The sequence below is a fragment of the Aristolochia californica genome, unplaced genomic scaffold (assembly GCF_029961685.1).
Source record: "Aristolochia californica isolate CCGP_79_NKW_82.1479 unplaced genomic scaffold, dmAriCali1.0.hap1 SCAF_12, whole genome shotgun sequence".
In the NCBI taxonomy this organism is placed as follows: Eukaryota; Viridiplantae; Streptophyta; class Magnoliopsida; order Piperales; family Aristolochiaceae; genus Aristolochia; species Aristolochia californica.
Genome location: NW_027181793.1, coordinates 18,055,062 through 18,069,336, shown reverse-complemented (window position 1 = coordinate 18,069,336; position 14,275 = coordinate 18,055,062). Strand labels below are relative to the sequence as shown.

Genomic DNA, 14,275 nt, shown 5'->3' with positions numbered 1-14,275 from the left:
GTGGAATTTCAATTTCTTCTATAAAAATAGGGGTGGGTTTTTATTGGGATTTCTTCTATGATAATAGGAGAGAGTTTGAACTAGGATTGTAGTAAGGTTGAGGGTTTTGTTGGGACTTACGAAGAGGGTAAGTCTTTGGAATTCAAAAGGGAGGGAAACATAAACTTTGGCAAATCTTTGCAAGAATCTCTTTAGCCAACTTGTAGGATTTCCAAAAATACTTAGAAGGTTAATATACTCTATTTTTTGGTAGAGGATAAGAGAGGGAAGGAGAGGAGACGAATGTTAAATGAAAAGAAAAATAGAAACGTCCGTCTCCTCGGTTATGCCTAGAATGTTTGTGGACTACCCTAGAATGGAATCAATCATTGTCCCGAAAATCCCGTCTCTACACCGTCTTTGTAAGCCTGATCCAGCCTTGACTCGTCCCTACCTTATTTTATATCCCCGAACTCTACACTGTCTTTGTAAGCCTGATCCATCCCTGATTCGTCCCTACCCTATTTTATTTCTCCTCGCTTATGCCTAGAATGTTTGTGGACTACCCTAGAATGGAATCAATCATTGTTCCGAAAATCCCGTCTCTACACTGTCTTTGTAAGCATGATCCATCCCTGATTCGTCCCTACCCTGTTTTATATCTCCTCACTTATGGCTAGAATGTTTGTGGACTACCCTAGAATGGAATCAATCATTGTTTCGAAAATCCCGTCTCTAAACCGTCTTTGTAAGCCTGATCCAGCGTTGACTCATCCCTACCTTGTTTTATATCCCCGAACTCTACACTGTCTTTTTAAGCCTGATCCATCCCTGATTCGTCCCTACCCTGTTTTATATCCCCATCTAATCCATCCCTGACTCATCCCTACCCTATTTTATATCCCCATCTTATCCCAATAGTCAGGTTTGGAAAAACCGGTTCATGACCGACCCACGGGGTAAAACCCAAAATCCAAACCCAAAATTTTCAGTTCGGGTCAAGTATTTCCGTAAAACCCGACCCGATGCCCACTCCTAATCAGGCACTATCGAGGGACCCTGGAGAACTTCACCTCAGTCGTCCAAAACTTAAGCTGTAGGCTCTGAGAAAAAAGCAGCAGGAGTAATCCCATCAAACCTTGGACACGCGACCTCCACTCCGTTAGACAATGTCTTCCACCATTCTCGAAGTGGCGCGGTCGGCTCACGAGGAAGTGGAGCGGCTAGAGCGGCTCATCGTGAAAGATCTCCAACGGGAGCCGGCGGCCAACCGCGAGCGGCTGTTCCAAAACCATCGCGTTCGGAACATGATTGATTCCATTATAAACACTACAGATAAACTCGTCAGTCTCTCCTTCTCTGTGTTCGTTGTTGATTTCACGTCTTTTAAAGATTTGTTGATGGGTTTATTTATTTAGTTTGTTTTAGTCAATTATTTTTATTTTTAATTTATCTCCGAGGTTCATGTTCAGGTTGAGGTATACGAAGACAAAGATAATGCTCGGAAAGATGAAATTGCGGCTCTGGGAGGGCAGACATCAAGTGGGACCAACGTGTTTAGTGCATTTTACGACAGATTGAAAGAGGTATCGTTTTTATGGGTTTAACGTAGCATCGTATAGGTTTTTGTCTCTCTCCATTCTTTATTTCTATGTTCTTTTCTCTGGTTTTGGTATCTTGTTGGTTTGAATTTCTTTACGTTTTGTAATGAACATTGAGTTCTTGACATGGAGCTGCGGTGGCTATAGGTTTTATCATCGAATGTTTCTTTTTTGGGGTCCAAGAAGTACTCTTCTGCTTCTTTTGGATGTTTTTATTTGCTCCATGGTAGCATATGCTTCTTGGGCCTTTTTAGTACTTAGGGAATTTTGGGAGTGAGTGAATTCTCTATAGAATGTGTCTAAAATGTGTTAATATTCTGTGAAGTTTGGAGAGAGTGAAATTCCATTAGATTGGTATTCTCTCACTTGTGAATCAGAAAGGGTGGCTATTCATCTTTCATCTCCCTTAGATCTAAAAGGAAATGTTATTATGGGCCCCCACCATTTCTCTTCCACTTTCCATTTATACGCATTAGTGGAAAAACCACATCCTTTAGGAAAAAGTTGATTACTTTTTAATGAACTTTCACTTTCTAACCCTCCGTTAGGTAGTTTATGAACAGGTAGTAAGAGAAATAGGTGTATGAAATTATCCATATGCTGTGACCGATGGCTAAAGAATTTTCTACATTGAGGTGGAAAAAACTGCATTTATGAACAAAAGAATCCCCTGTTCTTGTTCCTAGTTGGACCATGTTTGGCAGCAAAGGGGTCAGCTAAGCAACACTTTACCCTAATTCAGAGGGTAGTAATTCAGATTTGGATTAACTTTTTCTACAATGGCGAGATTTTATTATAGAATATCTTCATCAAAGGGGAGAGGAAGCCTCAGGCCCTAGGGGGGGACAAAGTCCCCAACAAAGATACAATTTCTGGATACATCAGACTTTGCAAGACCATCAGCCAAAGAATTTGCAGACTGTGGAACATGGTGATACAAAATGTGAAAGTTAGCCAATGGTTGTTGAATCTCATCATGCCGATGGTGCCATGCTGGGATAGAAGCACCAGTAAGCCAGGATATAACAATAGAGGAATCACTTTCCACTAATAAAGGAGCTGTAAAATGTTGAACAGATAGTCTGATACCTTGAAGAAAAGCAGAACTCTCTGCAGGACGGACATCACTCCTACAAATAGGTCCTGGGAAAAGCAATTTGATGACATCACTATGATCTTTGATAACCCTCCAATACCTGCCACCCCAGGGTTACCTAGTGAGCTTCCATCGAAGTTAAACTTTTAATGGCCAGCTGGTGGAGGAGGTCATGATATTAAAGCTCTTGAAGGAGAGCCATGAGCTAGACAAGTCAAACCAATTCCTGTCCTTGGATATGCTGAAAAAAAGCCCAAAAGAGAAAGGCCAGGAAGGAGTAAGGTGGTCAGTCTGCTCAATAATACCTTCAGCTGTTGCCCACAGAAGTTCTGAAATTTGTCCTTCCACAATCCCCATTGGAGAGCTGCTACTGTGAGCTGCCAGAACTGATGCCCTTCCTTTGGAAAAGGAGCTGTGTAGAATTGAGAAAGAAAATCTGCTATAGAAAAAGGAAATCATAGTGAAACCCCAAACTTTCGACATATGTAACTCCAAACCTGCCTTCTAAAAGGGCAATGCACAAAGACATGATTGGCCGATTCCTCTACTACCCCACAAAATTTGTAAATTGTTTATTAACACATGTCTTCATTTTTTCAGTTCATCACAGGTCAAAAAATTTCCATGGGCTGCAGACAAAATAAAGTAATTGACTTTTGGTGGACTCTTAATCTTCCATACGTATGAACTTTCAAGTACCTGATGTCAGTACTGCCTTGGGCTAGGAAGTAATATAAACAAGATGTAGAGATGATGCCTGAGGACTCCAGACTCCATCTTTGCATATCAGATCTAACACCAGTAATAAAACGAGCTTCAAGACTTTGTAAAGGCTGAGATAACTTGAAAATTTCAGAATCTAAAGGGCTGCAACCAGAAAATCCAACTGATGGGGTTTGATCTCTCCACCACTGATCTTTATACTGAGATTTCCTTATCTTGAATGAGATTGCACAGCCAAGGGAAATCTGAACTAAAAGAAGACATGCCCTGCCAAGTGTCTGTCCAAAATTTTACCATGGCTTTACTGTGAACATGAAAGCGAAAATGCTACTGGAAAACCTGCTTATGCCTGCAGTTTTCTTTCCAAAGAAAGGAATAACAATAAGTGCCTGAATCAGAAGGGAACCATAAGGAATCCTTGTAATAGTATTTACAACAGATAACCCTTCTCCACAAAGAAGTCCTTTCGGTCTTAATATAGGAAAGCCATTTGGACAGAATAGATTGACGAGCCAACTTGATCTTCCTTATGCCCAGACCTACTGCTGCTTTACTTAGGCATACAATGTTCAAACATATAGAGACTATCTGAATTTGTCTTCTGCACCTCACCATATAAACTTCCTCTGAATTTTCTCCATATGAGAAACAACAGTGGAAGGCTAGGTATGAGTGACAGGAAATAATTCGGAATACCCCAGAGGACAGATTTAATAAGAACTCTTGTTGCGATGAGAAAGAGATCTTTCTTTGGTTCTCCAATCAGCTCAGTTTGAATTATCAACCACTCTGCTCTTACTGCCTTATGAATTGCTAATCGAGTTTCGTTCAATAAGCAACAAATTTGCAGCCACCAAATTATTGCCCAACCATGATTCCTTTCTATCCAGTATCTGATATTTGGAACCTTCTCTCCAGGAATTCTTTTGGACATTGGCTCCACATTTAGGGAATTTTTTTTTTTTTTTTTTGAGGGAAGTGTGTGAAATTTTATTCAAAGAGAGAAGAGATACAACCTAAAGAGATGGGTCATCCTCCACAAAAGTGTTGGAGGGAAGAACCTCTTTTTGCATGATAGTCTGCCAAATGATTGGTAGATCTTGGGGTGCAGGTCCATATACAATTTAGATAGGAAGTTATATTACATATTTCAAAATAAAGTATCCTAGTGCCTCTAGGGTGGGCGGATTTTCTTTGTGCACCAATCAATGACGACCTTTGGGTCACCTTCGATAATGAGGTGCCCAATGAGACGGTCCCGTAAGATCAAGAGGCCCTGTAGCAGCCCATTGAGCTCTGTGGTAGTAGAGTCAGAAATACCCTGAGGGCCTGCAAACGAGTAGAGGAGGCTGCTGTTATCATCATGAATTACCCCACCAAACCCAGCGGGACCAGGGCAACCAAAAACCAAAAGCACTATCATGCGCAGTTCATCTTGAAGTGACCAGAGGGGAGAGGGGACCACATAGTCATGATTGGGGGATGGGAGGGCCTCACCATTGTGGCCTCACCATTGTGGTGATTAGATGCTAGTTCCCTATGAAATCAGTTCTACTAAGATGGGTAAAGTCCTTTGTCAAGAAGCCAGGTAGAGACTTGACCAACAATGTTTTCCATAAACACCTCAATAGGAGAAGTTTTGAATTGGAATTTCTGGTTATTCCATTTTGTCCAAAGGGCGCTAGGGATGTGGCCCATAGAACTTGATATGAGCATCTTTCCAAGCTTCGGGAGCCGGGAGCTGGTGATGGAAAGGATCATGGATGGCAAGTTGTGGGAGACGCATAATTGTATTCCGATTCTATTCAGGAGATTGGCCCAAATGGTTTGAGCGAATTGGCAATGGAGGACATTTTTTTTTTTTTTTTTTTTGAGTAAAAGGTGTGAATGCTATTTAAAGAGTGAAGAGTACAATACCTGGCTAAAATGGTCCTTCCTCCACAACAAGGTGTTGGAGTGAAATGCCTAATTTAGCTTGAGTATCCGCTAGATGGTTAGCTGATCTAGGAATGTATTTCCAATTACATTGCAATTGAGAAATTAAATTAAAAATATAATAAAAAAGATCCCAGTGTCGCCATGGAGGTTTAGAGGACTTCTTACACCAGTTGATAACGATTTTTGAGTCGCCTTCGATGTAGAGAGGGCCCACCAGACATTGCTTGAAAAGTTTTAGTCCATTAAACAGTCCAAAAAGCTTCCCTCTGTATTGAAGGTGACTCAAAAGTTGTTATCAATTGGTGTGCAAATAATGAACGTCCTCCGTGGAGGCATTGGGATATGTTTTACGATATATGTAATTTAGTTTCTACTTTAAATTGTAAATGGAATTATATTCCTAGATCTGCTAATCATTTAGCGGATGCCCAGGCTAAACTAGGTGTCTCTCTCCAACACCTTGTTGTGGAAGGAGACCCAGAAAGCTCAACAGTGGTTGAGTCAGATAGTCCAATTGGCCCAGCGAAGGAGAAAAGAAGATTTCCATTTTCGTCATGGATAACTCCCCCATACCAAGTAGGGTCTGGGAATCCAAATGTCTTCCTTCAAAATTTAATTTGAAGTGTCCCATCGGAGGAGGGGACCAAGTTTCCATAGCCGGGGGGCGGGATGGGTATGACATGTTAGCTATTAGCCACCAGTTTCCTCGTCAGTTGGAGCCTTTTAAATTTCGAAATTCTTTACAATGAGTATCCACATGAAAACTTGACCCACAGTTTTTTCAATCATAATGTTACCAGGAAGAGATTTTATTTTGAATTTTCGGTTATTTCTTTCCTTCCATAAGGCCCAAATGATATGACCAACACAGCAAGAGGTAAGTAATTTTCTGAATTTTGGGAGCTGAGCATTAGTAATAGTGAGGATTGTGGATGAAAGATTTTGAGAAGGGCAATATTGTAGACCGATTTTGTTGAGTAGGCTGGTCCAGACAGTATGGGCATAGTTGCAGTGTAACAAGATGTGGGTGGCAGTTTCGGGACTGGTTTGGCAGAAGGGGCATAGGGGGTCCTGAACAGGGGTTCCTTGACGGATTAAGGAATCATATGTGAGGATTTTGTTTCGACGTGCGCTCCAGATAAAGAACTTTGCTCAAGGAGGTGCAAGTAAGGACCACACAATGGCTGCGGGTTGGTAGGTGTGAGGGGGGTGGGAGGAAAGTAAAAAGTTGTAAGCTGAGGCAGTAGAAAAAGGTACCTTGTCTGCATGAAGTCCAGATGAGTGAATCGGGTACATTTCTGAGCCGTGCCGAGGATAGACAGGTGATGAGGTTGGAAGCTTCTAGTGCTTCATCATTCGACAACGCTCTTCGGAGATTTAAGTTCCATTCACCGGAATTTGTCCTTTGGTCAGATATGGTCACATCCTTATTTCTTGCCAAGGAAAAGGTTTGACCGTGGCTGATATTGATGCAGCTCGGCCCCACCCACCAATCTAACCAAAATTTTGTCAGACATCCCATTCCGGTGTAGCATTTGACTTTTTTTTTTGAATTCAGGTAACATTTTTACAATCTCTTTTCCACATAGGGGATAACTTATTATATCTTCCATTTTCGGTCCACCAACCAGTAATTTTGTTTGCTTTAGCAGCAACAATAGTTCGCCAGATCAAATTAGGATGCATGTTAAATTTCCAGATCCACTTAAGTAACAAGGCTGAGTTAGTAGTTGCTGTATCCTGGATCCCAAGGCCTCCCATGGCTATTGGTTTACATACCTCAGCCCATTTCACGAGGCTGTACTTCCTTTCACCGTTTGTCCCACTCCATATAAATCTCCTTTTTAGGAATTTGATTCTTTTTCAAACGGAGGCAGGACAACAGTACAAGGAGAGAAAATAAGGAATACCGTGGAAGCTGGATTTACTAAGGACAAACTTACCCGCTTTGGACAAAAATCTTCCTCTCCAGGAAGCCAGACAGCCTTCCAAATGTTCAATGACAGGGTGCCAAACATTTTTGGAAGGTAGTACAGATGACAGTGGAAGTCCCAGATATGTACAAGGAGTTGCAATTTTGCATCCCAGATAACTAGCCATAGAATTTAGAATAGAAGGATCAATATTGAACTCAGTTATGGATGATTTTGTCCAACTTACCTTTTGCTCAGAAGAGAGTTCAAATAAGTTGACCTGAGCTTTAATATGAGAGATTTGGTTCATAATACGTTCGCCAAAGAGTATGGTGTCATCAACATACTGAATAAGTGCAATATCTTGATTGGGATAATCTGAGACGGGGCTTAGCCAGCCCGAACTTTTAGCAAAACGGACCATCGATGCTAGGTGTTCAGCATTGAGATTAAAGAGAAAGGGAGAAAGAGGGTCTCCTTGCCTTATTCCTCTTGATGCGTTGAAAAAACCACACGGTTTTCCATTAACATGGACAAAGTATGATATAGTAGATATGCAACTTCTCATTCAAAATTTCCACTGGGTCCCAAAACCCATTTTGTCAAAGTGGTAATCAATTAATTTCCAGTTTACACGGCCGAAGGCTTTTTCAAAGTCAAGTTTCAAGACAAATCTTGGTAGATTGGATTTTTTGAAAGAGTCTAGGAGTTCGTGAACGGCCATTGTGGAGTCCACGATATTTCTACCACGGATAAAAGCACTTTGACAAGGGTTAATGATTTTGGGAAGGAGGGATCTAAGACGGTTTGCAAGAAGTCGACCAATGATTTTGTAGTAGTTGTTGGTAAAGCTTATAGGTCTGAAATCTTGAGGAAGGGCAGAATTAGATTTTTTTGGAATTAAGGCAATGAAAGAGGCACCCACTGCTTTATGGGTGATACTGACTTGGTGAAAATTTTGGACAAAAGCATACACATCCGATTTGATTGTGTCCCAGAATTTGTAGTAAAACTCACCATTGAGACCATCAGGGCCAGGGGCTTTGTCCTTTGGAAGGCCAAGGGAAGCAAAATCAATTTCTTTAGGGTTGAAGGGCCGTTCGAATTCTTTCGCATCAGAAGGTGAGATGCGCTTATAGTGGAGTTGGAATAGAGTGGGCCGATTGAAATGCTCCTATGAATAGATATCTGAAAAGAACTTGGCAAGAAGATTAGATATAGAGGGACTATCCGTGATCACTTGATCTCCATGACAGAGAGAAGTGATACGGTTAGCCCTCCGCCTTTTTTGGGAAGCAGCAGTAGCATGATGATTTATAGACCAAGTGTGGATCTTCGCCTTCAGAGCTTTGAGTTTGAGAGGGAGCGCCCAACCCGGATTAGAGTTAAGAGCAAGTTCTTGCCACCAGACAACAAGATCAGAGTTGAAGGACTCATTGAGGATCCAAGAATTTTCAAAACGAAACGGAGAACGCCCCCATGCAGGGGGGTGAGTATTGTGTTGAATCAGCCAGTGATCGGAGCCAACTTTGTTTAGGACTTGGCCAGATGTGTTGGGGAATAATTGGAGCCACTCATTGTTAGCAAGGAATCTATCAAGCTTGGAAAGAATAGGAGAGGTTTGGCCATTTGACCAGGTGATTTTTTTTCCAGAGAGAGGAATTTTTGAGAGTTCAAGGCTTCCAATGAGATCGGAGAAGGCTCTCTTAGTAAAAGTGGTTATGATGGTGGGAGGGCTTTTTTTGGAGTAGAAAAGGATGGCGTTGAAATCCCCGGCTAGGAGCTGGGGTAAATCCCAAAGTTGAATAAGGAGAAAGATTTCTTCCCAAAAGGAGGCTCGGTCATTCTGACGAGTTGGGCCATAGACTCCAGCTAACGCCCAAGATGTCTCCAGAGACTGGTCATGAAAACGAATGCCAATGGAGAATTGGCTCGACTGAGAGAGAGTGGCATCTACTGAGTTTGGGTTCCAAATGACAAGGATGCCACCAGAGTGCCCAATCGCGTCGATCTTTGCCCATTAAGGGTCCGAATCATACCAAAGATCATGTCGAAAGATTGTAGCTTAGTTTCTACTAATACTACAATATTTGGCTTACATTCAACAAGGGCTGCTTTGATGATGGTGCGCTTGGACCGTGAGCCGAAGGATTATCATTTAGGAAAAGGGGGGGGGGGGGGGGGGGGGGGGTGGGGTGGGGTGGGGTGGGGTGATATCCTTTTCTGGGTAGAGAGAAGCTTCATGGTAATAGTTGTAGAAAATCCACGCAAGGTGTGTCATTTCCATGAATTCTTCGGGTGGGAAGTCTTGCTCTTGTTCTTGTAGGAATTGGATGAGGTCAGCTTGGGCCTTAGTCTGATTTATCTGGGCGAAGTTTGTCAGATAATCGGGTTTTGGAGGGGGGAGATATGGTGGGGGGCTTGGTTTTCGGGGGATTGGTTATTTTGGCTTTGCCCTTCTGCTTTTTCCTGGAGTAGGTGAAGGGGATATGGGAGGCCTTTTCTCCGTAGTGGCTGTGGAGGGAGTGGGGGAGAGGAGGGGTGCTGGGAGATTTGGTGGTTGAGCTTGAGGCTTCCATTGTGCAGTTTGGGTTAAAGGTCTTCAGGGGGTTGGGCATAGAACTTTTGTGCCATTCAATGAGAGGGTCCTTGGGATTTGTGTCCCATTGATCATCTTCCTCACAGAAGGATCCCGAGTTTGATGTGTTGTCAGCGGGGGAATTAATTTGTTCGGTGAGAGATAATGGGATGGGGGATTTCCAGGTGATGGTGCTAACAGGGCTCTTTGGGAGTCGGGGGATTGAGGGCTTGAGGGCTCGAGGCGGCTGAGATAGCAACAAAGTTTTGGATGAAAGGACAGATCTCCCATCCAACAACGGGGCAAGAGACTATTGGCTCAGGTGGATTGGATTGATTTTTTGAAGCATCGTTGGGAAGTGGAGAAGGGTCTTTTTGGAGCTTGGGGGAGGATTAATGATTCAGAGGGAAATATTTTTTGGGATCAGCACGGAAGGCAGGTGATTTGTCGAGTCGGGGATGGCAGCGTTTGATATCGACAGGGAAGGAGTTATGGTTGGGGCACGAGGTTGGGTTGATGTTTGATAAGTGTTTGGAGGGTAGGGGGATTTTGGGGAGGGGTTCGAGGGCGGTGTAGGAAGGAATTTTTGAGAGCAAATGGAGCGGAGCGGAAAAACCCCAACCCCCCTCTTGGGACTCCCCCAACACTCTCCCCACTCCATGACTCTCATCCCTGCCCCACCTCTTCGAGTAGGAGATCGCTCAGATAGACTGATGCAAATCGAACCATCGTAGAAGCAACAACAACAACAAGGAACCGAACCAACAACAGAGACATCCCGTTTGAAGACCCCAGTTGATGACCCAGGTTGGCAAACGGTCGTCAGTCGCACATCAAGAAGGAGAATCAGAGTTGAGGATCCGACAGTGCTCCACTTCCAAAACGGAATTGCTTCCATCTCCTTTCGGAGAGCAAAAGACAGAAATGGATCTTATATCCGAATCATTTCCTGATCAGGAGCAAAGAAGTCCTTCATCTCCATCCCTATCCAAGTTGTGGAAGCCTTCGGTATTATACTGGAAAAGGTATGGGGTGGCAAGACGGGTAGAAGTTACGGCAGGTCTCTCTTCGCCAGAGAACTGGAATTCCAGCTCCACACTCAGTACCATGGAGGAAACCTTGAATGCTCCATTACACAGAGACATAGAAATACAATCATGGGTATGGTATTCTTACCCCAAAACCCCAGCTCTGGACTGGGATGGAAGAAATTTTGGCTCTTGATTGATCAACTTTCCAGAAACCCGCCGCAGAAAACCTCACCACCCCTCACCAGGAAAAGTCTGTCCCCTCACTCCCCACCATCGCCCTCCAGAACAAAACCACTCCCCCACCCCCCACTTCTCCTCTCCACAAAAAAAACTGTTAGACTTGGCCCACTCCTTTATTTTACCTTCGATGAACTTTAGTTTTTTGGTGAATCTTATAGAACCTGACCCAGAAACAGTACAACTCCGCTATTGTTCCAGTAATTTAACAAAGGAATTCTCTTGTGTGCAAGAAACCTCGAATCTGAATAAGAGGGACCTCAAGATTGAATTCTTGATTCAAACAGAATGGGGAATGATTTGATGCAGGCCGTGCGAGTATGCGTGCCTGCCCCAAAGGAAACTGACTTAGCATTCTTGAGAAGTTAGAAAATGATCTAATTGGGACCATATTGGAACTCTTCTACCCTCTAACCAAGTATATAATCCTCCTGAGATTGATACATCTACCAATGCATTATCAGCGATGAAATCAGAAAAGGCATGCATTGCTGAACTGTACCTGTTTGAGGTACTGAGTCTTTCAGATGGAAATCTTACAACATTAAAATCACCCCCTATCAAGTGTGTGTAAAGGCCATTGAGTAAGATAAGGTTGGATTCTTTCCAGAAAATGTGTCTATTGTGATCACCTAATGGTTCATAAACAGAAACAGCAAGCCAAACAAATCCATGAACGTTTAACTTTAAGGTTGCAACAACTGAATGAATTCCCACTGCACTAGACATGACATCAAAGAAATTAGAATCCCATATCAAAAGAACTCCAGATATTCCTGTAGTATCCATTGTGGATTTGTTGTGTACCAAATATCGCAAATTATGCTGTTCACCACCATATCCATCTTATGTTGTTTAAGGAAATCACGCACGTTTACTCATCTATTAAGAGAACCAAGCCCTCTGACATTCTAGGAAAGCAAATTCACTTCATTATGTTACATGTTGGCTTAGCATGGGCAAACTTAACTGGAAAAGGACTTGTAACTTCATCTTATTCTACTTGTGGGAACACCCATATCCTAATGCTCTAGTCTTTGATGAATAGAAGCCTCAACCTTCCCTTTATAACTTTTTTTTTTGAAAAAGTTATGATTTTATTGCAAGCAAAGAGAGAACAGAGCAAACACTAAGGAAACCCTTCCTTGCAATAAGAGATTGCAGGGAGGCTCTTAATTTAGCACAAGAGCCAGCAACAGAGTTTGCTTGAGACCAAACATCTGTGCAATTGCATACCAATTGGTGCGGAGAGGGACATGCATGAGGCTGTCAAACTCCCTCCTAGTATGAAGCCAAGTAGATACGAGACCAACTCACTTTTTCTTTATAACTTAGATCAGTCTCTGCAATATTTCGTGAAATAGAAGGAAGCTCTAGCGTGCAGGCTTGAATACACACCTTTGATTGTCTTGTAGATTACGTGAACAGTAAGGTGATTGAGATATCTCAAAGTTCCATGCGAATAGATGAATTTTCTCTTGCAGTGTTGTGGGCTTTATAGTGTCAGAATACATGTGGGAGATAATGGATTAGAAGAAACTTCAGGAACCATAGGCAAATTCGCATGAAAGCATTCTGAAAGGCAAAAAACTTATCAATGGCATTTTCTTCGTAAGCTGGCCACTTTTCTTGTAATAATAGAATGGGCGAGGGATTTCATCTTTTTTTTTTTTTGAAAAGATTGACTAATAGATTGGGTGAGGGATTTCATCTCTTATTCTGAAGGAAAAGTTTTTGCAGGGGGGTGCAATCTCCTTTTCATGATTCTTGACATCAGATTGTCCAATGCCCAATGATTCGGGATTTTCCTCTAGAGAAGCATCATGTCATTGGAAAAACTTCCGTGTCATTGGAGGAGAAGAAATATTGTTTGCATGTGTTTATTGTTGATTTCAGTGCATTGCTCCTCTTCCAAATTGAACAACATATTGTCATCATCAAACTCCAAAGGTGTTATGAGATTGTTTAATGCTTCAAAATATCCCTCTTTTAAAAGATGCAAAGGTTTTGTTATAATTACCCATATTGGGGCTGTCTTAGAGATAGTACATGGTGCCCATTCAGCCACACGTAGAAAATGATCATGCAGAGATTCCTTTTCTATTTGGGGTATAAAAGATTTTGGATCTAGATATTTACCCGATTTTGGAAATCTCAATGGAAAAGACAAGAATAATTAAAAATATATTAGTATGTTCATTTGATAAACAGTTGAGGGTTGATGGAAAGGTCAATTTGAGCCGGTTCATGAGCCATTGCGGAGCTATGTAAAAGTAAGGTCTGTTTTGATTCGGCTAACAAGCCAAACTCACGTTTCGAGCTTGGCCCGAGCTCAGACTAAGCCAAGCCAAGCCAAAATTGAGCGAGGCCTGAGTTGGTCACAAGCTTTCTTGGCTCGGTGACACCTCTACTCTGATTCTACTTATCTTCTTCCATTTTATGTTTTAACATTTCTGTTGCTTGTATTGTCCCTTTATTGTGCATTTTTTTGTTTAGTAAAAGCATCTTATCAATGTTTTCATAAAAATGAAAAAGAAATTAAAAAAAAAACAATTGGATCTAACTTCTTGAATTGGTAGAAACATAAGACATCTAGTTGAAGTAAAATTCTTGACCACTTTAATTCTTCTTTATATCTTGCAGTCACAAAGATAAGTTCTTTAGTAGCACTTCAAGTTGATAAGTGTATGTATCCTCCTGTATGGATGAAGCTCTGGTGCTCTCATGAACATGGCCATCTCACCTACTTCATAATAAAAAGCAGTAGAAGTGGGAGGGAAACTTTGTTATAAATAAAATTCTTGACCACTTTAATTCTTCTTTATATCTAGCAGTCACAAAGATAAGTTCTTTAGTAGCACTTCAAGATGATAAGTGTATGTATCCTCCTGTATGGATGAAGCTCTTGTGCTCTCATGATCATGGCCATCTCACCTACTTCATAACAAAAAGCAGTAGAAGTGGGAGGGGCACTTTATTATAAATAAAAAACAAAGTGAACTAATTTTGGATTTACCTATTCATTTGATCTTTGACAGATTACTTAATCAAAGCTATGTTTTTGCAGATCCGTGAGTATCATAGACGCCATCCTGTTGCACGGGTTGTTGATCTTGCTGAGGAATATGAAGAACTACTCAAAGAAGAGCCACGAGTTGAATTCAGTGGCGAGGTCGGCC

At 41.9% G+C, this 14,275-nt stretch overlaps 1 protein-coding gene across 1 annotated transcript in view; it reads left to right on the top strand.

Annotated features, from left to right (window-relative positions):
* The first annotated feature begins 1,065 nt into the window (after positions 1–1,065).
* Positions 1,066–14,275, top strand: part of LOC137945749 (splicing factor SF3a60 homolog) — a 70,303-nt gene continuing 57,093 nt past the window's right edge. Inside the window, exons 1-3 of the mRNA XM_068791747.1 lie at positions 1,066–1,322; positions 1,452–1,565; positions 14,164–14,268. Coding sequence (XP_068647848.1) covers positions 1,149–1,322; positions 1,452–1,565; positions 14,164–14,268 — 393 coding nt within the window. The 5' untranslated portion in view covers positions 1,066–1,148. The remainder of the gene's footprint in view (positions 1,323–1,451; positions 1,566–14,163; positions 14,269–14,275) is intronic.